This window comes from Cryphonectria parasitica, assembly GCF_011745365.1.
Source record: "Cryphonectria parasitica EP155 unplaced genomic scaffold M406scaffold_2, whole genome shotgun sequence".
Taxonomy (NCBI): domain Eukaryota; kingdom Fungi; phylum Ascomycota; class Sordariomycetes; order Diaporthales; family Cryphonectriaceae; genus Cryphonectria; species Cryphonectria parasitica.
Genome location: NW_024468910.1, coordinates 2,989,679 through 3,014,185, shown reverse-complemented (window position 1 = coordinate 3,014,185; position 24,507 = coordinate 2,989,679). Strand labels below are relative to the sequence as shown.

General features: G+C 54.1%; 7 protein-coding genes across 7 annotated transcripts; 5 read left to right on the top strand and 2 right to left on the bottom strand.

The window, feature by feature from the left end:
- Window positions 1-7,211: 7,211 nt before the first annotated feature.
- On the top strand, window positions 7,212-9,745 carry M406DRAFT_226793 (uncharacterized protein; the record flags this gene model as incomplete). Its single annotated transcript, XM_040915749.1, has 4 exons — window positions 7,212-7,366; window positions 7,439-7,479; window positions 7,582-8,014; window positions 8,080-9,745. Coding segments are annotated over 4 exons (2,295 nt in total), but the record flags the coding sequence as incomplete, so codon positions are not given.
- A 2,067-nt stretch (window positions 9,746-11,812) lies between these two features.
- M406DRAFT_337126 (uncharacterized protein) lies at window positions 11,813-12,152 on the top strand (the record flags this gene model as incomplete). The annotated part of the gene is made up of 2 exons (XM_040921222.1): window positions 11,813-11,878; window positions 12,027-12,152. 2 exons carry the CDS (start codon window positions 11,813-11,815, stop codon window positions 12,150-12,152), a joined length of 192 nt encoding a protein of 63 aa, XP_040779724.1.
- Window positions 12,153-12,482: 330 nt separating this feature from the next.
- On the bottom strand, window positions 12,483-12,998 carry M406DRAFT_250597 (Rpr2-domain-containing protein; the record flags this gene model as incomplete). The annotated part of the gene is made up of 1 exon (XM_040916708.1): window positions 12,483-12,998. One exon carries the CDS (start codon window positions 12,996-12,998, stop codon window positions 12,483-12,485), a length of 516 nt encoding a protein of 171 aa, XP_040779723.1.
- A 511-nt stretch (window positions 12,999-13,509) lies between these two features.
- On the top strand, window positions 13,510-16,364 carry M406DRAFT_355007 (P-loop containing nucleoside triphosphate hydrolase protein). The gene is made up of 5 exons (XM_040923056.1): window positions 13,510-14,000; window positions 14,777-15,187; window positions 15,283-15,643; window positions 15,724-15,981; window positions 16,057-16,364. Exons 1-5 carry the CDS (start codon window positions 13,772-13,774, stop codon window positions 16,103-16,105), a joined length of 1,308 nt encoding a protein of 435 aa, XP_040779722.1. The 5' UTR covers window positions 13,510-13,771; the 3' UTR covers window positions 16,106-16,364.
- A 1,782-nt stretch (window positions 16,365-18,146) lies between these two features.
- Window positions 18,147-19,523, top strand: M406DRAFT_229822 (uncharacterized protein; the record flags this gene model as incomplete). Its single annotated transcript, XM_040915821.1, has 2 exons — window positions 18,147-18,505; window positions 18,557-19,523. Coding segments are annotated over 2 exons (1,326 nt in total), but the record flags the coding sequence as incomplete, so codon positions are not given.
- Window positions 19,524-20,318: 795 nt separating this feature from the next.
- On the bottom strand, window positions 20,319-21,822 carry M406DRAFT_44255 (uncharacterized protein; the record flags this gene model as incomplete). Its single annotated transcript, XM_040924241.1, has 3 exons — window positions 20,319-21,276; window positions 21,349-21,615; window positions 21,731-21,822. 3 exons carry the CDS (start codon window positions 21,820-21,822, stop codon window positions 20,319-20,321), a joined length of 1,317 nt encoding a protein of 438 aa, XP_040779720.1.
- A 669-nt stretch (window positions 21,823-22,491) lies between these two features.
- Window positions 22,492-24,172, top strand: M406DRAFT_337121 (uncharacterized protein; the record flags this gene model as incomplete). The annotated part of the gene is made up of 4 exons (XM_040921221.1): window positions 22,492-22,566; window positions 22,643-22,728; window positions 22,879-23,966; window positions 24,054-24,172. The coding sequence occupies 4 exons, from the start codon at window positions 22,492-22,494 to the stop codon at window positions 24,170-24,172; spliced, it is 1,368 nt and encodes a 455-aa protein (XP_040779719.1).
- Between the last annotated feature and the right edge of the window lie 335 nt (window positions 24,173-24,507).

Sequence of the window (24,507 nt, the reverse complement as noted above, 5' to 3'; positions counted from 1 at the left end):
CGCAGTAGGCACTGCAATGAACCCTAATTACCCCCGCCGCAACACAGTAGTACAAAGTACCTTCCATCTAAAATCACCAAAAAGTCGTTGAAAATGGCAGTAACTGACTGAGGACGGTTCGAGCCATGATAATCGCAGGCTGACTAAGTAATGAGGTAGGAACCTGCCCTCGGCACGGCTGTAGTGGCCCCGTGAACCAGGATCTATCCTGGATTCCTACCTGGACTAGGCTCTTGGAGCGAGTGCGTCTTGCGTGGATTGATCGGGAAGAGAGGGGAGGCAAAAAGAGAAGGAAAGAAGAGGTGATCGTAGTGCGTGGGTCGTCGCTTTGCCGGGCATTCTTGGAGAAGCCGAGCCGTGCACTCCTGCTCTATCTGCTGTCGAGGTCACATCGAATGCGTCATTGAACCACATCTCTTCTGTATGTGGAGTTGCAAGTCTCCGCATGTTTCTTCTTCTGTTTGGGGGAGATTTCGCGGAGACGTGAAGAGTTCTCTTGACGGGCTCGATCATCGAGTTGCGAGATGATGAATGCATTGGATGGACATTCAACCTAGGCGCGGCTCTTGGGATCGTTACTAGTATTTTTCGGTCCTTTTTGGCTCTCCATCTTTCCAACCTGACCCAGACGACCGACCCCCTTTTTGGTCCGACCGTTGGTGTGTCAAGTTCTTCCATGCCGAAGGGCTTATATTGACTAACTATTGTACCATAATATATGGATAAAGGACCAGGCCTGATCTGGATAGCACAGCGCAGAAAGAAAGCTGGCGGGACTACTTGTTAGTTCGCGTCCCCCGTTGTGACTCGTCAAGCCTGCGCGCGAATTTTTTTTGGAAGGAAAAAAAAAAAAAAAAAAAAAAAGGCTGGAAAGCGCCAGGGACTTGTTGTCTTCTGGGTGAGTGAGTGGAAAAGGCCCAGCCCGTAGCAGGCATAGCACGATATTGTACTGTGGTGGTAGTATGGATGGCAGGTGGTGAACGGTGGGCGGGTGAGGAAAGGGTCGAGAGAGAAAACAGCGGCAGTAGCAGTACTATGGTACTATGGTAGTAGCGAAGCAGCTGCAGCAGCAGGGGTTCGTGAGGCGCAAAACCAGCTTACCAGGCCGCACAATCCTGCCCTGTGTCAAGATGCCATTCTTCCAATTTCCCATTTCCAAGTTTTTTTTCTGTGACCAGCCTGATGATCGCCCCGACCTTGCATATGGGGCTCGACTTCCGGGCTGCTGGTTCTACCTTGCCGATCTCGAAGCGCCTTCGATCTCGGGCCAACTGTTCTCCCTCGGGTCCACGGAGATATACTTAGTGCCATAGTACTCCCAGTACACACACTATGTACGTAGGTCCTTCATATTTCAATTTGGTGTAGAGGGGCGGAAGGGAAAGGGGGGGGGGGTAGAGACTGCGGCTCTTGTCCTCTGTCCTGGCTCACAGCTTCTTGATTTAATCCAGTCCAAGTCGTGCTGTCCACTCTTGGCGTACACGGGAAAGGAAAAGTGCGAGAGAGAGGGAGAGGGAATCTCAAACACCACACCGACAACTAAACGCATGGACAGAGACTGTCGTGATGTGCTAAGCGCGGCGAGAGGAAAGGGGGGGCAGCGTTTATTGACGAGTGCTTGTACAATACTCTGGTGCAGCCAGTCGCACGACATCGGGCGCAGCAGGTGGGTTACTCATACAAGAATACGAAAGCAGAAGCAGCAGCAGGCAGTACTTTGTAGCAGTCAGCAGCCAGCAAGCTTTCGGCAGGGCATACCCCTGTTTGTTCAGGGTTGGAATCCTCGGACCTTCGGTGCTGCAAATTTTAGCTTGTGTGTGGCTGCGCCAAGTTGCTGATACTTGCAACCTGTAGCATAAGAACACGCCATTGCCGGGCGCCACCTTTTGTACACAGTACCTGCTGTTCAAGGAAGGGGGTGGCCTTGATGGCTTGTTTCCTGGGAGTGGTGTGCTTATGTCCGGCTTCTCCATCCATTAGAATGAATGGTACTATGGTGCTATCGTGGGAAATAACGGATGGCCAGCCAACTACTACTATGGTCTGGTACATACTATGTTACATATTGTTTGGTATTGCCATTCAGGTGTCAAGCCAAGGACCACTTGCGTAGCTGCGTTGGGAAGAGGAAGAGGGGGCCGGCGCCGGGTCCACCTATGTTACCGTGAGATAGATATGGACCGTCCAAGATAGCGAGAGCGGAGGCAGCTCACAAAGATGGTGGATGGGTCGAGCCCCGAGGAGCAAGACGGAAGGAAAGAAGGCGAGGTGGGCAACTGGTACCGAAAATCCGATACCATAGGCAGAACAGGAGATGGAACTTGCCGTGCCCGCCTTTCTGACCTGGCAGATATAGAGAGACCCAAGAGCGTGCCAGAGAACCAATAACGAACCACCAGCTGCTGCTGAAGATCGCTGGGCTGGCATGCCATGTGTCGATCCCGTGGAGCTATCCCACTTGCGATGTCTAGTGCCCACTATGGTTGATTGACAATACTCAAAATGGTTTGTGTGCCCTGACCTTGGCTGCTTGGGCTATGTGGTGTTGGTCTCGCCTTGTGGAACGAGTCCTCTCCTCTGCGCATGGTGTTGGGCATCAGGATAAGAGAGCCAACTGAGCGCGATGGAGAGGGTGAGGGTGAGCGGCGGTACATGTCGGTGTGAGATGAGATATGATTTCATAGAGGAGTACGCCTGATAGGAGAAAGAGGAGAAGGGAGAAAGCGACAGATCGGATCGACCATAGCACAGCACAAGACAGCACAACACATATACTTACAGTACTACCATAGTAACGTAGGTGTATTGTGCGTGTCCGTGTGCACTGTAAATATGGAACCGTTCCTCTTTACCCGCGAGTCGGCAAGGTCCCACACAGCTGCGCTGGGCCCTAGAGAACCAGGCGCGGTCCGCGAAATATAGGCTCCACTCCGGGTGGTCAAGGGCGTACGAGTACCATCGTGCCATACCATGTAAGTATCCTGACCGCAGCCCTAGGACCACTGTACACGTAAGTATCCGTCGTGCTAGTAGAGAAGATCTTCTCATGGGTTGACGTATTTTCTAGAGGGTTTACAAGGAAGCCAATGAAGAAAATTGGTCGATCGACCTTGACCCGTCAACGCATATTGATTGGCATGGGCATGGCATGGCATGAGCATACATGCTCTGTGTATTATAGCATTAGGGCCTGGGCGATTTTCTGGAAATAATCAAAGACTGTGTGCCTCTAAATAAAGTGTGGTTCCTTCTATCCCCTGTTTTTTCTTTCTTTTTTTCTTCGACCGCTCAATCTTGGAAGCACCGGAAGAGGCACGGGCCAGGCCAGGCAGCATCCCTCCTGGTGTACCAGATAGATACGCTCTCGTACGACCTGGCGGGATGGGTTTCTTTCTTCCTTCGTTTCTTTTGGAGAAAGCCGTGAGTCGTACATGGCAGTGTTCTAGCAGGGAACACATACTAGAGTAGACGTTTCCACACCTCCAGTCCATCAAGGATGTACTAACTGTATTCTTACTGTATTGTATTATGGCAGTACTATGTAGAAGGGGAGGAACCTGGTTACTATGATCACAGCAATGGGATCGGGAGGGGCAAGAGGAGCCGTCTGATCTGATCGTCGCAGATCCTATTATTAAACCCTAGGTCGCATCTGGCCGCAATTCGCATGCATGTCCAGCGCATTACGAGAAATCTCGGGGCTGGATCGACAGAAAGTGCGTTGCAGTGTGCTGAAGACGTAGACTCTTCATCACGCACGCGGCATCCCCGGCAGGATGTGACGTATACCCCCTGATCATTTTTTCTTCTTCTTTCTTTCTCTTTGGTGGGCGATAACCGTTTCTCCGCCCCTTCTGTATCGGTGAACAGAAAGTTAGTTCTTCGGGCCCAGCAGCCGGAGCACCCTGACAAGCCCTAGCAATACTATACTATCACTACTTCACGACCCCCCACCTCCCAAATCCACACGAGACTTGTGTAGCTGCTGTTCTTGTGGGGACTTGCAGAATGGGTCTGCTGGGCCTTTGCTGGGCCACTCGAGGCCACGCAATGAATCAAGAATACCCAGGATGCAGTACTTGCATTTTGTACTGTAGTCCCACTATGCTCACATGTACTGTAGCCGATGCCAGACACATGCAGCCCGATGTCCAACTTCGTGTGCTGGTGGACTCTAGGATCCACTGTGTCTCCCTGCCACCCTTGTCATGCCTCCTGTCTTCATCTTTCTTGTAGCTTTTTGCTGCTCCGCCAGCCCTGCAGGCCTTGTTGAGCTTGATTGATATCTCTGCTGGAGAGTGAGTGTCGGTCTCCAGTTTCAATTACCTCTGATATCCTCTCATTTATTGTTTCTTGTATCTGCTCTCCTGCTCTGGCGTACTTTTGAATACTCCCGCCAGCAGCAGCAGCAGGCGTGAAAAGAAAGAAGAAAGAAATAAAAGAAGAAAGACAATCAGGATTGGGAAGGCAGAAGACTTCCTCCTGTGGCTAAAATTATCCATCCCGCCACTGCCTCTAGGAGGGAGCAGCACCACCATTTCTACAGTGTTTATTACAGTCAATCTAATGTTGGAGTCTTGATTCTCTTGATTCGATTTTTCCCTTTCTTGGCCGAGTTTTTAGCCCTGGACTGGGCTTGGCTCTAATAAGTAATTCTGCCATCTATTTCCTCCCACCCACCCACCCAAACACCAGAACCCCAAGAACAGAGTTAGCCCCCCCTCCCCTCCCCAATCTAGCCAATGCGGAGGCTCCAGAACTCGACCACCTTAACCTACCTCCATCGACGCGACTACCTTCCCTCATACACTAGCCATACTACCATCCCACCCCCTTCCAGCATTTTCTCACTTTGTCAACCCCTGGTCGTTTCTGTTCCTTCGTTAACCTCTTGGACCCAGATCTGCAACGCGGTGTTTTTCAAATTGTGTTTTGTTCAGCAGCAAGACACTCGCGCATCTGCATCATATCTGTCTGTGACATACTATACCTGCCTGCTGCTGGCCCTAGCCCACAGGTTCAAGGTTTAGCATACCCCTTTCTTACCAATCAACGACGACATCATCGACCCCCACCCTCACAAGGTCCCATCAATCGTCAAGATCTCCCTTCATTCCAGCTGCTTGGCATCGAAAGGACCAGACCAGCTGCAGCTTGACTTGGAAGTAGTGGCACGCGAGCACACTCACACCCACCCAACTAGAGCACTAGGATTCAAGCACTGTCAACGCACACACACCAGAAACACCACCCACCAGAGGCTTCAGCAGGCAACATACAGTGGTCACCCTTCTTCTGTACGACTACCCAGCACTGCTTGCTGGCTGCACTCATATGCAGTCACAGCCATAATTCTCAGATCCCTCTTTACCAGTATTCAGTATCATCCTCCATCAGCCATCATTAACTTTGGACTCTTTTTCTTCCCCCCCCCCCCCTTTTGACGTCGTTCATTAAATTTTGGCTACGCCTGTCAGGCCTTGGGTACCACTTGTGGCTGTCGACGCCCCAGTCTGATCCTACCTGCAAGGTGGTTTTCTTGTCTGCATCATTTTATCTTGACGTTGAATACATCTTTATTCCAGACGGAAAGGGGACAAAAAAAAAATATCATCCACCATTAAAGAAAAAAGGAAAAAAAAAAACACCTGAAGGTCAGTTAAAACTCGCAACAACGCGGCACTCTTCCTGGCACTTCCTAGCCCCTCCGCTGGGGCCGCTGAATCTTTCAGCACCGCCCCCCCCCTTAGCACCCTATCAGCACCCATGCTCCGCGCTACCTGGCTTGGGTTCGGATGCGACTTGGTCAGGGCAGAAAACCCAAATCTTGTCAGCGCCGGCCATCCCAGTCCAGCAGCCCCTGCGAGCCTAAAGCCTGTGTACTACCGTTTCCGCCCCCCTGTCCGCCCGCCCCCCAAAGGTCTTGCTTGGTTCCTGGGTGTCTGAGCGTACCGCAATTCCACCCTGATCCTCAACCTCACTCCTTACATTTCTGTTTTTGCTGCTCGACCTTTTCCACCCCTCCTCTTCATCTCCATCTATCGCATCGTTCAGCGACCTTTTCCGTCGACCTAACAGCAGGCTCGACATAATTCCATCCTGCTAACCTCTCCCAGGCGCTTTCCATTGCGCTCGTCGCTCGTTAAAACCGTCCCTCCGCATCCGTAATCCGGTGCGACTCTTTCTACTGCCTCTAGTGCACGGTCGCTGCTCTAGAGTGCCACGATCCCTTCCTATTTGACGCCACGACCTCCTCATAGCTGGTCCGCAACATATTTCCCCCTCCCATATTCTTGTCTGCACCACCTACAACCGTGTGTCGAATGGGACCTGCTTCCTCCGAGACAGCCTCTTCGCAGTCCTCGCCTGCTGCTCAGCCCTAATACTCGTCTCCGACCGGCACCGGAACCCGGACACCCCATAGACTGATTGGTCTGGAACAAGAAGGGACAAGCAAGAGGAGAGGAGGACGACTGAGAAGGAAGAGTGAGAGAAAGAGAAAGGAGAAAGGAGAAAAGAAAAACGCACAGGGTACAAGGTGCATAACAGGGGATTCAGGCCAGTCAGAATCTCAGGCTTGCTCGACAAACCAGAAATTGGCAGAACCGATCTTCATAGAGCGGACCGGTCACAATAAGGTATTGATCAGCCACACACAGCAAGGGAGTCTAAGCGCAGGCACTCTCAAGTTGAGCCGTGGCACCGGGCCACAGCCGCAGCGGCCGATCCACCAGACGTTGCCAATCGCGAGAGCTGCATACCTGCACCTGCATTGGTTCAGGTTGCCCGTCCTCCTGCACAACCGCCGTCTCAACTCCTTCGCCCAGCCGCCTGGCTACTCCCACTAGGGCGCTATCATGGCTCCCACAGCACCCCGTCTGAAGATCCTATCAGGTATGTGGCAAAACGATGTAATGTCGTCTTACATTGTGCGATCTTTTTAGTCTCCCTACTCTATATCTACTTAGGTCCTCCTCCTCCCATCTCCCCCCCCCCCCCCCGAAAAGAAAGTGCGACTGCATTCTTCGGGATGTTTGGGGAAGAGTGTCTTTCTTTGAATTCTTGAACCCACCCCCCCCCCTTTTTATTTCCCGCCTAGGCCCACGCCTCTGTCCTCCCTGATTTCCATTCCAACACAACACGCTCGTTTTCTGCTACTTCCTATCCTATGATGTGGTGCACATACACCACCTGTCGCTAATCGCTTCAACATGGCCGACCTGGAGCTAATGAATATTCTTGTAGTGGGTGGGAACGCTGTCTCGGCTTTCCTGTCGTGGAGGCTACAGGCAACCAATGCCTGTGATGTGACTCTTGTTTGGAAGTCCGGCTACGAGCATGTCGCACAATATGGCATCTCCTTCAAGTAAGTTGGACCACGCGCTGGACGCCGGACACGTCGCGCCTCGCGATGCTAAACCATACTTTCTACTATTAGGTCCGCAGTTTTTGGCAACGAGCGATTTAAACCCCGTCGAGGTAAGGGACAAAACCACGCGCACACGCGCACGCGCGCACGCGCGTCTTGATCCGGAGTTGCGAAGGGACGTACAGCTGCTGACGGACGTTGCACACATACAGTGGTCAGATCACCAGAAGAGGCATTAAGCCGTAAAGAAGGATCCTTCGATTATGTTGTTCTCTGCGTAAAAGCTCTGCCCGACATATACGACCTGGCCTCCGTCATCGATTCCGTTGTTGTTCCTAATCACACCTGCATCCTGATCAATACCACCAACACGATCGGTCTTGAGGCAGCCATCGAGGAGAGATACCCGACAAATGTTGTCCTGTCTCTCGTGGCCGGTGCTGATCTGGCGCAACTCGGCCAGAGTGAGTTCGAACACAAGGGGTCGACCGAACTGTGGGTTGGACCGGCCAAGAGGAACTCCACCATTCCGGCGACGATACAGGACGACATGGCCTCAGCTCTTGCTATCACGCTCAGCTCTGGCCAGGTCGACGCCAAGGTGTCACCCAACATCCGGCAGCACCAATATGAACGTGTCATAGGGTGAGTTCCGAATTTTCCTATGCTGGCTTTCCTCCCGCCCCTCTGTATTAACGAAATCTCCGCAGTCCCATTGCCTTTCATCCCGCCAGCGTTATATTCGAGACGGCAAACTACTCGGAGCTGCTCGCGAAGCCTGCAGTGAAAACCCTCGTGTCTGGCGTAATTGATGAGCTGCTGGAGTTAGCTGCCGCGCAAGGCTGCAATTTTGACACAGGCTACAAGGAAAAGGTTATGGACGAGATGACGAGGCAGGCTGGCACGGAGAGCGTCATGTGGCAAGACTTCCAGTCTAGGAGACCCATGGAGGTCGAGTCCTTCCTCGGCTCGCCCGTGAAGCTCGCGCAAGAAGCCAACGTCAGCCTGCCCCGTATCGAGACGCTGTACGCCATGCTCCACCACCTGAATGTCGTCAACCGGAACAGGCCGAGGATAGACGTTACTGCTGCGGCAGCAGGGCCTCCACCGCCGTCCAGCTCACCAACGTCGATGGCCATGCCGTCTCCCGCAGCCCGCATGTCCATGTCACAGGCTCCTCGCCCTATGCCGCCCAATGGTATGCCCAACGGAAACGGAATGCCGCGACGACCCAGGGGTCCCTCACAGATGGGACCCCCTCTTGGAATGCGCCGTCCTTCATCCAACACCGGCCCGCAGCCGAACGGCTATGGTCGCCCTCCGATGAACGGCATCCAGAATGGATCCCATACCCGTCAGCAGCCGTCCAGACGAGGCTCGATAGACGAAGGTTTGCAGGAGGAGTTCGGCCACCTGGGCTTCTACGACGATGAGATACCCGAGGGCGGCGAGCCCATCACCCCCGACCAGCTGGCGATCAGGGAGCGCGAGCTTCAGTTACGACAGCGCGACCTGGCACTGCGGGACCAGGAGATGAGGATGAGAGGCCCCCCGGGAAGAGGCATGATGGGACCGCCACCACCCGGAATGAGGCGTGGGCCGCCCCCTCCCAGAGGCCCTGTCTACGATGATGACGACGACGAGGACTATTTTGATCCCAACCTTGGACCGCCTGTGCCTATGATCGACCCAGACAACTTTGACATGATGAGTGTCACGTCCAGGAAAAATCGGCACACACCAAAGCCTTCGGCTTCGCAATTTCGCAAGAACCCAGAAGCCGACTCGATGCCAGGCAGGTCCAGCCGCTTTAGGCCCAACTTCGCCAGTCGCAACCGCTCGAGCCAGATGGGTACCCAAACCCCTAATCTTGGCAGCAACATTCTAGATGACCCGATGATGAAGTTCACCGACAACAGATACGGCCATGTTGACCGAAGTGCAATGCAGGCGGAATCGCGAGCGAACTCCATGACCTCGCAGGCGGGCAACTGGCAGAACGGGTTGAACGGACCGCCGAACGGGCCGCCGAACGGAATGTTCCAGCGGAGGGCGAGCCAATCACCAGGTTATGCTCCGTCTATGAGAGGAGGAAATGGCCGGCCGTCCCCGCCCAACGGATATGGGCCACCAGGCATGAACGGACGACCGTCGCCACCCAACGGTGTCCGCCAGCCTGTGCCCCAGTATCCACCAGGGCATGGCAACGCAGTCGCGCCACAACAAGTTGAACAGCACGCTGGGGTGAGCAACCTTCATCCGCCCTCCAAGGGCCAAAATGTCCCAAGTCTGACCGGAAGTGCGAGCGCCAGCGCGGGCAGTGGTGAATCCACTAATCTCGATACACCATCTGCGCACAGCAGCCAGAGCAGCCTCGGGGCTCGCCCCTCCATCGCGGCACGTTAGGAGCGTCGCATTCCTGGGTTTGGCCTGCTCAGCAGGCTTGTACCAAAGCGGCTGCGGTATCTGAGCTTCCAATCCCTGCGAAGCTCAACTGCTCGGTCGTCGTACCACCCAGAGGGCAGTGTGTGCTGATCTCTCTGCCCAAAGCGGTCTGTTTACCACACACAAGGCCTAGCTATTCTCCCTTTGAGGACGTCCTTGATCGAAACTCGATCAATGAGCACGCACACACGCACACCCACTCTTGAGCATCGCGAAAACTTTTACTACTTTGTGCGAGTTGTGACGCAAACGCTACCCTGGAATACTCGGATTTACGAACACATGGCGTGCATACGACAATTAGAAGGCGTTGAGGGAAGGAAAGGGAAAGTCTCATCAGTCCTTGGTTAACATCAGTTGGCCGTCATGACTTCCTCGAAATCGTGAAACAACAAAACCGAAAAAGAAAGAAAAAAAAAAAGAAGAAAAGACAACGACCGTACAAATCCGACCAAACATAATTTTAGTGACGGAACCACTTGGGGCGAGAGCACCACGTGGCCTCATGCTCAAGGTACATAGGGTATTTTGGCACGGCACGGCCAGGAGAAGAAAGCATATCGCGGTATACTTGATCCTATTTCTGTTAATACTCCCCGCACCGCATTTCCATTCTGCGATCCGCTTTCGATGTGTCTGGTATCGCCACATCTTGTCCGACAGACCGACCGGTTATCCACACACACAGACACACAAACACAAAACACACACACACACACACACACAAAAGTTGTGGAAGAGGAAAGCGGGACAGCCAGAGCAGAGGCATTTGCATTTCATCAGCCATTGCGTATGTTGTTAATGGAAGCATGGTTCGGTTCGGAAGACAGTCAAGGGGCCAGGGATAGGTACGGAGGAAGAGGGAGGTGGTGGCATTATTGGGCTGTGGAGGGATCCGACGCATGACATGGTGGGGAATTGAAGGGAGGCGGTCTTGAAGAAGTCGACGAACAGACCGGTGGACGGGAGGACTCATCCGCTATTGTCAGGAGTAAGGGGGATGGGTTGGGATATAATCTGCTGTATAAAACACACAAATCGTGGTCGAACCGTCACCACATTTTCCTTTCGTTCACACACGCACATCCACACCGGCCAAAAGTATTTGTACCATTCCTTAGCGTCTCTTTTGTTTCTTATATGAAAAGGTCGTAATCGACAACTTTGATGGCAGCCCGCGCTGTGTGTTTTGAGAGAATAACTTTGTTTTCTGTTATGTGTCTATCTGAACGAAGGCTCATGAGCATTTTATGTAATAGCAAATGAGGGGGAGGCGAAAGGGGACAAATGACCGGAGAGTAAAAGAAGGGTGTTTTGTTTACTTGAACTTTCTTCTTTCTCAGTTTCGTCAGTACTTCTTATTGTATTTAATTTGCTTGCATGCCTGAGCACGCTCTTTGGCTGCGTAATAGATCCAGGGTCTTGCTATATGAAGTAGTCAAGATGGGGGTGGGGGAGGATGGTCAAAGGTGTAGGGGTGTGTTTTATTGGTAGGAAATATCTACAGATCGGCATTGGTGGCTGTCGTTGATGTTTTGTTAGGTTGCCTCTCTCACCTCTTCTTATCATCGAAGAGATAAAAAGAGGAAATCGACATCAGGATGTTATAAACAGGAACATAGAATCAATTATTGCAATCAAATTTCCTGTCTTCTTCCTGGGTGCTGGACATGATCCCGTCATCTGGTGACTGGAGAGGTTCGAGATTCCATCATTCGGTATAATACCCGCCAGATGTTGCCGGCTGGCGACGGCTGGTACCTCCCGACAGCGACTCTTCCGGGGACCTCCTGCCCCCCCCCCCCCATTCCATGAACCGCGGTCGCGTCTCAAAAGGTCAACAATAGCAATATCAACATCAACAACACGCCCCGTCCATCCAGCAACATTTCCTTGTCCGGACCCCATCATCGATCCGAGGTCTTATTTTCCACAGCATTCATTAATCAAAGAAGGACCCCTGGAGGTTTGGGCTCGGCCTCGTGGTTTTCGCCCGTCATGAATAACAACACGCAGCGGCAATCTATGGCAACCTCGGGCAGCGCGGTTAAGCAGAGGCAGCTGGTATGTGTCATGTTCGCAGTGATGTCATTTTCCTTGTTTGCTTGCGTCCTTTTGATGGAAAGTTTCTTTCTTTACAATTATCATTTATCGCAAGAATACAGTTCAGCTAGCTAACCACCGAGCTACTACCTCTTTTCTCTCACCACAGACGCAGCTGCACTCTCAGCTGGCCCAGCTGTCCGCCAATCTCGCGGACACCGAGAACCTGCTGCGCATGACCAGCGTCCAGGCTGAGTGTATGCGCGGTCTGGGAAGTTGGCATGGTGGACTGTGAGTCTCCTTCCTCAACAGGGTCTTCGTCCCCCTTTACTGAGTTGTTTTAAAGGCTGACTGTTTAACATTCTGCAGGTTCATGGCTGCCAGTAAGGTGCTGGGCGAAGATTCCGTGAAAGAGCAGGCTCAGCAGAAGTGAACCAAAATGTGACGGGAGCACCCATCTTCTTTCATCTCCGCCATGGATCATTTGGCGCCTAGTCTTGGAGAGCATATCTACCACTCTGCAGAACATTGATCCCTGGACGAGCACTGCTAGCCTCTTTCCCAGGTAGAGAGCTGCAGGGCGAAGCCATGATTCACGGTAGATTTCAAAGCATACCCCCGGTCGTCATGTTCCGCTCTGCTGCTGTGACTTTGTCGCGGCAGCGCGGTTAGGCCGCCTCTTCTGTTTCTCGGCGTGGACGGGGAAGCGTTTTTCACCACCACATGTGTAGCACTTGACCACGAGCACATCCGCCCAGGGTTTCCTGCCGCCCTTGCTCCTGTTCTCGACGGCAGAGGAGGATGTCTGGCCGTCCACAAGGAGCGAATCGCAGTATTTGCAGATGGAGCGCTTTATGTCCGGGCTGATGCGGACCTGGGACTTGAGGGTGACGTTGCGCAGGTCAGTGAGCAGCTGGCGTGATAGCTTCTGGGGTGTGGCTGGGTCTTGTGTCGCTAGGCCACCAGCATCATCACCACCAGCCGGGCCGTTATTCTCGGACGAATGGGTCTTCTGACTGCTGCTTGCGTGTGGGGTTTCTTTTTGGCCGGCCTCTGTTAGATATGTTGCTGCTTGGTACAGGAATGAGATGCGAGAATATATGTGCCGGTTTGACACGCCAGTCTTTTTTGTTTTTGCCATGGTATTCGTGTGTATGTGTGTGTGTATCTGTCGGTGAGAGTGAAACAAGTTTGTAATTGTGACTCCTCAGCGTTGAGCATTTTTGAGTCACGAGGGTGATACTGGGATGTGAAGGGGAAAATTCGAGGCTGTCGTGCGATTTCTCAAAGATGACTACCGGTCGAAGCCATTTGTCCAGGCTCTCTTCACTGTCCCCCAATCAGCCCTGCACAAGGGCTCCCCGCAAGAGCCTGGCACTTGGTCTGTGCTTAATCGCATCTACTCCTGAAAAAGTGGGATGGGATGCCGAATAAGGACTAGCCGGAGTGGCCTCAAAGGCAGCGAGCAAGGCGACGCAAGGGGGGCACCCGACGGTGCGCGCTCCCTCCCTGCCCCCACCCTGATGCCTCTGGCCCCCTGCCACTGTTTGCTGCTGTGGCACCTGCTCCCTGCTCCTGCTACCAAAGTACAGCCTTTTGACCTCACCTTTTCTCCCTCCACAATTTTCCTACCTTTTCCCTCTCAACTATCCATCTCTCTCTTTCTCTCTTTCTCTCTCTATCCCCTTCTCTCGACCAACTCCCATTTTCTCGTAGACCAACGAATCCCCCCCCAGCCACCAACGATTCGCTGCCTCTACGCATCGCTTTTTCCTTCTCTGCGGAGCTCATTTTGCGCTCCTTCTTCCTCTTTGTTTCCCAGCCTCACGACCCAGATTGGCCACGCGCCTACTTTCCGGGCCTGCTCATACTCGTCCCTCGATTCCACTCGATCGATAACCAATAACAGCCATCATGTCTGCCGAGGAGGATCTCATCGACTACTCCGACGAGGAGCTGGAAACCCAGAAGACCGCCGCCCCCGCCAATGGCAAGAAGGCTGAGGCCACCGCCGCCGCCGGCGACAGTGTCGACAAGAAGGGTTCCTACGTCGGCATCCACTCCACTGGTTTCCGCGACTTCCTGCTCAAGCCTGAGCTGATCCGCGCCATCACCGACTGTGGCTTCGAGCATCCTTCGGAGGGTCAGTCCTGATACCAAACTCTGACTCCATCATTGCAGCCTATTGTTACACTCAATTGCCATACCCCCTCCCGCGTGCCACACTCAAGGGTCCGTCCATCTCGTCGCAAGCAAGCAAAGAAAGAGAAAGAAAGAAAGAAAAAAACAAAGAGAAGACAAAGCATAGCAACTTGGGTCCAAATGTCAAGACAATGATTTCCCATCGTTGGAGATGGATGCTGGTGGCAGCCCATGGCGTGAAAGAAGAAGAAAAATAGACAAAAGGGAGTCTTTGCCGTTATTTCCCTTGGGAGAGAAGTCGACAGCCCAGGCACACGCAACCAAACTCGGATGGCGGGGGCAAGTTCCTTTCCAGATTGTTGACGCAATTGTCTGCTCTGGACCTCTTCTGGTTCACTGTTTTAGAGAGCGTCATTGGCAGACAACATCGACCAGCTCCACCTGAGCTCGTGCCATCTGGCCTGGTCGCGCCTCTAGGGCCTCTTACAGGGACTGGTTCGGAAAGAGGAGGCAAATGGAAGCGACGCATCTGTCGAGGGGTGCTTCGGAAGCCCTTCTCGCTGGCGCCCAAAGAGGACCTGGCACCCCTCAAACCTTGTCTTGATCGACGGATTTCTTGTATCATGCGCCGCGCTCGCGTTGACGACTTTTTCACGTTCTTTCATCTGGACGAGAAACTTTTTGCTGCGACGATGGGCGGACCTACCGACTCCCTCTCCGTCCTCCTCCGTTTCAAACCTTTCGAGACCATTTTCTAACTTGGGTCCGATCGTGCAGTTCAGCAAACATGCATTCCTCAGGCGCTGCTCGGTGGTGATATCATCTGCCAGGCCAAGTCTGGTCTTGGAAAGACCGCGGTCTTTGTCCTCACCACCCTCCAGCAGGTGGAGCCCGTTGCCGGCGAGTGCTCCGTCCTGGTCATGTGCCACACCCGTGAGCTCGCCTTCCAGATCCGCAACGAGTACAACCGGTTCTCCAAGTACATGCCCGACATCAAGACCGGCGTCTTCTACGGTGGCACGCCCATCCAGAAGGACGCCGAGGTCCTCAAGAACAAGGAGACCCACCCCCACATCATCGTCGGAACCCCTGGTCGCCTCAACGCCCTCGTTCGCGACAAGCACCTGCGCCTGGGCAGCGTCCGCATCTTTGTCCTCGACGAGTGCGACAAGATGCTCGACCAAGTTGGTGAGTTCTCCCCGCGCCTGGGCTTGCATTGCCTTTCCTACTCCTCATTTTCCCTTCCTTCCCCCCTCTAGCACATTACTAACTTCTCGAGACAGACATGCGTCGCGACGTCCAGGAGATCTTCCGTGCGACCCCACAGCAGAAGCAGGTCATGATGTTCAGCGCTACCCTGTCCGATACCGTCAAGCCGATCTGCCGCAAGTTCATGCAGAACCCGACGGAGCACTATGTCGACGAGGACACCAAGTTGACGCTGCACGGTCTCCAGCAGTACTACGTCGCCCTGGAGGAGCGTGAGAAGAACCGTAAGCTCAACGAGCTCCTCGACGACCTTCAGTTCAACCAGGTCATCATCTTCGTCAAGAGCACGGTCCGCGCCACCGAGCTGGACAAGCTGCTGAGAGAGTGCAACTTCCCGTCCATCGCCGTCCACTCTGGTGTTAGCCAGGAAGAGCGGTAAGTAGTTTACCCTGCACTGATTTTTTCTTTCTCTTTCTGAGACAGGTGAACGTCGACTGATGGTCTTCCACATCCAGTATCCGCCGGTACAAGGAGTTCAAGGAGTTCAACAAGCGCATCTGCGTTGCCACTGACGTCTTTGGTCGTGGTATCGACATCGAGCGCATCAACCTGGCTATCAACTACGACATGCCTTCTGAGGCCGACTCCTACCTGCATCGTGTCGGTCGTGCTGGTCGTTTCGGTACCAAGGGCCTGGCCATTTCGTTCGTCAGTACTGATGATGACCGCAACGTGCTCGAGGCCATTGGCAAGCGCTTCGAAGTCGCCATCCCGTAAGTTGTTTATGCCTGCCATGATGGCTTTGTACGGAGGGGGAGAGAGAGGCACTAGCTAACACATCTCGGCAGTGAATTCCCCAAGGATGGCATCGAGGCGAGCACCTACATGGCTTCTTAAGAAACCTGTGAGTGCGTCGAGGCAGGTGGATGCTGCGTTGCCTCCTAAGGGCTATAGCAGAGAAAGCCTATTTGCTATCTAGGGCGGCTGGAAAGTTCGGAACACGAAAATGACATTTCAAGTAAAAAGAAAAAAAACAAGAGGGACATTTGGGATTTCGTGCCGGAATAGGTCTTGATGTGGATGGCTTGAATCCCTCCTTTCTAGATTTTGTCCAGCAGAGACAGAAATTAGGAACAAGTTCATGCTTTCCAAACTGACAAGATGCCAAGAAGGGGGGGGGGAGGCAGAGAATCTGCCCTTATGTGATTCTTCTCCCCCTCATGTGATTTTCCTTGTTATCTCGCATCATGATTGTCTATCTCGTTCTTCTTCTCACCACTCGCCTTCGGACAGCCTTTTGACTGATTCAACATGGCTGTTTTCCTATAGCAAGTGGAGTTGGATTTTTCCTCTGAGGATCAGGGGACCTCCTCTACAATTACATTCACTGGCCTGAAAGGAAAGTACGAAGGTAACTGAATGCGAACCGTCCACGTAGGAGGCCTCCACGGCTCGCCAACGGAAAAGAAAGAAAAAAGAAAAGAAAATAGGAAACCCCCCCCCCCCCCTCTCTCTCCCCCCAGGCAAAAAATCACGATCTTTGTCGAAGATGCTGGGTTGAGGAATAATCTAGATGAGGAGGGACTATGTCGGGTCCGTGGGGAAGAAAAAGACAGCTCATCTCACATGTGCCAGCACCACCCGGGAGATCCACTGGCGGCGGGGGCGGGCGGATGGAAAAGCGTTGACCGCCTAAAGAGCCGTTCTACAAAACAGGGTGGTAACGAATGAGTACAGTACTACTTATTGACTGGATACTTGTACATATGGCAATGGTGTTCTGTGTCTGTATTTGTCTTTCTTTCTGTCTTCCCGAAGTACATTAGTTTGTAGCATGGGTGGTGTGAGTTTGCATGTATGAGTTGTCGTTGGGTGAGGAGAAGAATGATGCCCGTTATTTATTAGCGTGTGGAGAGAGAAAGAAAAAGAAAAAGAAGAAAAAACACAATCCTTTGGATGAGAGGCTCTGGACGAGGGTCTGGGAACGAGGAAATGTTGTATACCCTGGTTTCATCGGAGAGATCCACTGACTACAACAATAGATGGACAGATGATGTTGTTGTTCCTCCTCATTGGAGGTCTCCACTCTGAAAGAAAATAGAAACGAATCGAAAGCAAACCAAACCAGGAGTTGGAAGAGAAAGATGGAGGGAGGAAGAGGTAGAGCGAGTGCGAGAGGAACAAGGTCAGCAGGGACTGTCTCGTGCCTTCTTCTCTCTTTACCCTTTTGCCTCTTATCTTATCTGGTGATTTTTTGTAATTTTTTTTTTTGGAACTTGTTTTATTTTTACTTCGTCCTTCCTCTTTCCCTGATCTGCTTACCTTTCGCTCTTCCTTCTACACATACACACTTCTTGAGTCTTCAGAGAGAAGGGCTCTTTGAAGGAAATAAATTAGTTGCTCCTTTTCTTTTGGATGCTATCAACAAGTTGCCTAGTCCCAGTCCCACACTGAGGTTCCCGCGGCAGAGACGACGAGTTTAGAGTACTCCACAGTGACTTCTTATCAGCAACATTGCCTCTCCTCCTTCTTCTCCTCGTCGAGGCTCTCCCTCCTCTTCCTCCTCCTCTTCCTCCTCCTCTTCCTCCTCCTCTTCCTCCTCCAAAAGTAAAAAGGTCTTGCTTGATACCTGACGCGAACACGTCTCGTTCCAAGTCTCGACTTTCTCCTCCTCCTCCTCAACGTCCTCCAACGGCCCCTCATTTGCTGCCGCCACACGCAAGTAAACAAACCTCGTCGAATCCCAAACCATCATCCGCCATCGCTATCCTCCATCCTTTTCACCACCACCCACTTTTCTCTCCTCTTTCTTTTTCTCTCACACGCCTCTACTTTCTCGTCCTTGATTCCCTTTCCTCCTATAAAAAGCAGTAATAATCATAGTCATAATAATTATTAAAAAAGAAAAACGACAAACGAACAGACCATGACGAGCGTGCGACAACCGTCGCCGTCGCCCTCGCAGCTCCCGCCCGTGCCCGCGTCGCCTACCTACTCATACGCCAGCACTGCCGTACTTCCCTCCTCCGCCTCTATCGCGACAACAACTGGCCACAACCTCCCCAGCAACATGTCCACCTACACCCTCCCCTTACCGCCGCCGCCTCCACCTCCCGCTGCAGCCCACGCCTTCCTCACCAAGTCCGACCTCGCCTCCTCCCAGTCCGCCTACGCCGACCTCCTCTCCACTGCCAAGGCCTACCGCCTCGCCCTTGCCTCCCTCTCCTCCGCTGCCTCCGCCTTTGGCTCCGCTCTCGAGTCCTGCGCCCGCCTGAAGGAGGCCCGCGCCGACTGCGTGTCTCTCCTGGGCGGCAGCGGCGGCGGCGGCGGCCACACCGCACCCAGCAGTGGCGGTGCAGGCCCTGTCCCCGCCGTCCCCGGCACCGGCAGCAGTGCCTGCACAGCCGACAGTCTCCTCGCCGCGGCAGGCGTGCACCACCTCGTTGCGAACCACGAGCAGATCCTCTCCGAGACCGTCTACCGCTCCTTCGAGGTGCCTCTACTGCACGAGCTCGACAAGTGGCGCGGAGGTGTCGAGGACGAAGAGGCCCGGTACCTTGCCGCCGTCCGCCGCCAGAGCGCCGACGTGCGCCGTCTCGAGCGCGAGGGCGTCCGCCTGCACCGCCAGCGCGGGCCTCGCGACGTCGCCCGCTTCCGTGCCCACCTCGTCGAGCTGACGGCGCGCCTCGACGGGCTCACGGCCCTGCGTGCCGAACACGCTGCCTCCCTGCTGCGCGAGAGCCAGGATACCAGCGTCAAGATCCTCGAGGCCAGCTGCAGCCTGGTGCGCGCCGAGGTCGATATCTTCGAGAGCCTCGCGCGCAAAGGATGGAGCGGCGGCGGGCTGGATGATATCCTGGAGAGGGGCACCGACCTGTTTGCAGCCGAAGAAGGGACCAGTGTTGTGGGGAGCGGCATCGGTATGGGCAGTGGTGGCAGCGGCGGTACCGGGGCCGACGAGGCGGGCGCAAAGCTGTTCAGCATCCTCCCGCCCAAGAGCATCCTCGCCGACGCGGCGTCCGAGACGGGTGTGCTGCTCCTCCACCACCATGGCGGCGGCACTACTACTGCAACGGACCGTGGGCGCGGCCACCAGCGCGCCGACAGCCTCGGTGTTGTGTCGGAGCCGTATCAGAGCCTGGCCGGCGCCGTGGTGACGTCGTCGACCAGCCCTGAGCGCAGAGGGCGCCGGGACCTCGAGGACGCCGCGAGTATCTTTAGTGCCGACTTCAGCCCCTCCACTACCACCGCGCCACGTCCGCGCATGACGAGGCCTTTCTCGCCTAAACCTGTACGGGTGCGGACGGAGGATGTCTTGGGCGAGGAAGAAGACGAAGAAAAACAAGGAAACAGGCAGCGTGACGACAACAACGACGACGACAACGACAATGATGAGAGTGAGAGTGATGATGAGGATGGGCCCATGTCGCCTGAGACGATACGAGATGGCGAAGGAGGGGGAGGGCGTGGGGATCTGGCGCTCTCTTTGGCGGATGATGAGCATCCTTGGGACGACGAGGGGAAGAGGATGTCGACTGCCGGGTCGGATCCTGATGAGAGGGAGCGGAGGTGGAACACGAGTGAATGAGGGATGAAGTAATAACGGAAAGAAAAGGAGAAGGGAAAAAGGGAACACGAAAGGCGTACACGCACAGAAGCGAACAGTCAATCACTCTGTCAGTCAGTCACTGTCCTTTGTTATCATCCATCAGCTAGGCGTCACGGTTGGGTATAGAGCATCTACCATTTCTGACTTGGGAGGAGGTCTTTTGGTCCATCATCAAATTGTAAATTGGCCGTCTGTTTTGAATGTTCGACGGAATTGTATCTTGGGTTTCTCCTTACTCTTTGCACTCTTGAAATTCTTTGTTCGCGCGTCTCCCAACGCCATTGCTCAGGGCGAAGAAGAAAATAAAATAAAAACCTTAGGGAAGAAGACAAAACCAGAAGAGGGCCTATCCTTGAACTCCCATCCCATGCCAAATGTGAAGTTGCTGCTTGCGTTCGTGAGGCATCCGAAACGGACCCTTCATGTCGTGACAAAATGTCTGCTAATCCCCAATCCTCAAATTCCCAGCCAGGCACACCATCAAGGTCACCACCATTTCCCTCAATCCTCCTTGTCCGCGCTGCAGATATCGCCCGAGAACAGCCGGAAGTAGAGGTCCAGCCAGCAGATCAGCTTCCAGTACAGGCTGGCGGTGGCCCAGTCAAATTCGCCCTCGGCCGTCCGTGGCACCTCGCTCCCGATCATTGCCCCGCTGAACCATTTGAGAAAGGGAATCTGAGCCAGCACACGTGATGAGAAGGACGGCTGTGGCAGCAGGGCTTGCTCGGCTGGTAGGAGCACCGCCTTCCGCGCCGATGGTATCACCCTGCAATATGTGCTCTGCCCTGCGCTGGAGGAAGAGGAGGCCGCGGCGGCTGCTTCAGGAACGAGAGCGCCGCCGTTCTGGGCATGTTGGGCCCCGATCACGGTCGAGGAAGAGGACGTACCGGTGCCGACGGTACCGCTCTCGACTGTGCGGCTACTGGCGTGTGAGTGTGGTGGTGAGAGCTCGTTCGCGTCGCTGGCTATCACCTTCTCGGGCAGGCCGCCCTCGCCAAAGCTTGACCTGAGCTCTGCCGCCGTCCTGTTTCCTCCAAAGCCCGACCGTCGCCACCCCGCCGGTATCTCGTCGCCCTGCGCAGTGGTCGTCGCGTCGGGTACGGCCTCGTCACGGGTGGGCGACATGCCCTTGTAGTACTCGGCATAGACGAGATGGCCGAGGATGGCCTGTGGGCTGGCGTAGATGGCAGCATCCGCAGCCTGCTGCGACTCGAACGTCACCTTGACCCAATGGTCACCGCTGTCCGCCCGGTTCACCTTGGCGCGCTCCTCGGGCGTCAAAGCGCGCCGGCGGACAAACGCTGGGTCGCGCAGCTCCGACTTGTACCGTCGGATCTCGTAGGGCGGATCGCGTGGGTAATCCTCGCAGATGCGCCCGGCGATGTGCTCGTACCGGTTGATTGCGGCGTACTGCTGGTCAATATCCTTGAAGCCGCGCAGTATGATCTCGGTTGGCACGCTGGGGATGTTAAGCGCGGCCGTGCTGGGATCGGACGTGGGCGTCGTCTCGTCTGTGATATTGCCGGTCGACTGTGCGGACGGGAGGAGCTGGGCTGTGGTAGATTGGCGTCGTTGCTTTTGTGATGCTGACGCGTCTGACGTCTCCTCGGGCTGGAAGCTTTGCTGCTCGAAATAGGCGGCAAAGACCTTTTGCGCCGACTGGATGGTAGGGTCTTCGCGTCTGGCGGGGGTGGCGGTCTTGGATCTCGAACGACGCGTCGACTTGCCAAAAGCGCCCGACTCGGGGACTGCTCGTCGGTTTCGAACGTTGCCCGCGTTGCCTGGGTTGCCATCTTGCCTGGAGTTATTCATGGTCAGTCATCATCAACAGCAGCAGCAGCAACAGCAGCAGAGATGAAAGAGTCTATAGTCTGCAGGATGGGGGAGGGGAGGGAGCGTTGGGGACAACATACTGTGGGTAGATCATGGCATATGGTCTCTGGACACCATCTTCGCCAATGTACAGCTCCTCATCAGGAACATTATGCAAGATTAGAGGGGCCATGCTGCAGTACTAAAGTGTCCAAGGCAATCAACAGACCACAAAGAGTTGAATGCAAGAATGGATGTTGAGGTTAACAGGAACAAGGAAGATTCTTCGTGCAGGGTGATAAAACAAGAGCAAGAAGACAGGCAAGAATGCCTGGTCTGACTGGCAAGAAGAGGTAGGCGAGAAGGTGGAGCTGGTGTTGTCGTCTGTGGATAGACGAGAGTTGCTATGAATGCGAATTGAAAGACTGAAATTCTGAAATTCTGTCGATATGGTCGGAGTGACTTGGCCTGGCTTCCGGCTTTGGCACAGCAACCACTGCAGCGATCCCTGTACTGTACCGTACCCCCCTGCCTCCTGTAGTAGCTAATCCCTGTAGCCTGTCCAGGGCTGTCATTGCCTGTCATTGCTTTGACTGCCTAAAGACCACCCACTAACTAACTACCTTACTTAATCACTTTGGGGAGCCCACTAACCACCCACCCACCTAACTCACCCAGCAGTCAGAAGTGACCGCTCTCTGGCTTACTTGGCCAAGCCCTGTTGACTTACACCAACCATCCTCAACACCAACCACATGTTCCCAACTTTTCATCCAAGACCAGGCCTTGTCAACATACCTGTCTTCCCAGCTGAATCACCCACCACATAAGCTTGTGTTCTCGTCCCATATAATCAGCTGAGATGGACAATGAACCGTCTTATGTGGTGTACATCAGATTACCATTCCCTAGGGGAGACTTTGTGGACCCGCCCCCTGTAAGTCGCACTTGGTTGAGAACGTGGTCTTATACGCAAAGGCATCTTTCATTTGTACTGACTAGCCCCATCTTAGGTGCACTGGGACAGCTCTAAAGATGAAGCATTATGGAAAATCATCTCAGGCGTGGCAAAAACTGAGATTGATTGTACGCCCATTCAGCGTTTCCCCCCTGCTCCATGAGTATTCTGACTGACATCATGCTTCATGTAGGGGCTGACCTGTGAGCATTGCATCTTTTCGACGGGATTTGCCAATAATCGCATTATATACTTGTGCCCATAAGCTCACAAAATATCCAGGGCAGATAGGTTCGAGGTCTCGGTCGATTTCCTTTTCCAACAGGTCACATATCTCCAGGAGCGTCATACCTCGCAGCTCAGGGCCCAGCTGAGGAAGGCCACTGTGGCAGCTAGAAGCTCAGCAGCCCCGTCTCCCGCACCAGGTTCCGAACCCTCCACGGCCATGGCGAGGACACCCTCGGGCCGAGGCGTACCGGTCCACGCAAGAGCTCCTTCGCAACTATCGATCCGGAGGGATACTCCGGTTCCTAGGGCTGATGCGAGTCTGCCGAGCACCCCCAAGGCCGGACCAGCCTCGTCCATTCGATTGCAGACCGTACGAGCCTCGTCATTGGGAACCGCTGCACAGCTTGGAGGAGGACAAGGCGGCGCAGCTGGTTCGTTGAGGCTGAGAGCTGGCACACAGCTGTCCTCGCCTAGGATCCAGTCCGGAAGGCAGTGGCATCCTTCTATGCCTGGCATCGACCCATCGACCCCGGTGAGCGACGTACCGACACCAGTGCCTGCTGCCGGTACATCATCTCCAGGTCCAGCGGATTCAAGCTCTGAAGGTGCCTCATCCGACGAATCCTCCGGTCCTGAACAATCACGAATTATCCGACGGCCCCCACGCTTCCAGCAACAACAGCAGAACGCCAACAGGGACGCCATCAAATCGTCATTCCTCCAAGAGGTGGACGAGGAAGAGGCGGAACCGGCATTTCTCCCTTTTAAAGCCAGATCTTCTGGTGCCGCTCACGAGGGGAGCGGCGATGGAAGCGGGCAATACACAGATCCTGGTGCCACACTGCGAGGTGACCCACGCGACTTTGCTGCTAATGCTGCGCGTCGACTACAGAACGTCACGAGCCCTGACTCGAGCCAGGGCAAAGGCAAAGGCAAGGAGAGGGAGAAGGAGCGCAGATTACATAAATCAGGCACGTCTGATTCCTCCAGCGGCTCTGCAGCCTTTGTGTCCAAGCGCTCGCCTGGCGATCGAAGGCAGCCCTCTGGTCCCCTTTCTCCGCGCCGAACTGTCGAGTTGAAGGGAAAGGGGTTCTCGCGAGAAGGAAGTGAGGGCACGCCCAGCATGGGAAGCAGCTTCAGCGATCTGGACGGTATGGGCCATCTTTTCTTTCCTTGGTTGTCGATGACACTCTTTCCATACATACTCATTTGGTGCTAATTATCTTCGGAGCTCACAGATGCTTCCGTTACCCAATCAGCCCTGGAGGAGGCCCTTGCGAGCAATATGCAGGGTGGCAATACCATTGGAAGCACCATCAGCAATGTGTTCAGCAGGAGCCGATATCTCCCAAAGTGAGACCGACGTACCAAGATTTCCTGTCCCTGTCCTTCTTCTTTGAACTTTTGATATGCGGGAAATGTCAACTTCATCCTTGCGTGGGCTGTTCGCACCGATTTGACCATCGTCCCTAGCTTTTATGCTGATGACTACGATGTCGGCTTTACGCCGCGAAGCAGCCAGTGCTACTGGAGTGCTGATCGAACTTGGGAGCTTTCTTTTTTCATAGGACCGTGTATAGCTCCAAAGATGTTCAAATGCAGCATTTTAACCCTTAAATTAGACAACACCCCTCCAGCTGATTCTAGCTGTTGACAATTAGAGAAGACTAGGCCTCCTCCACCTCATAAAAT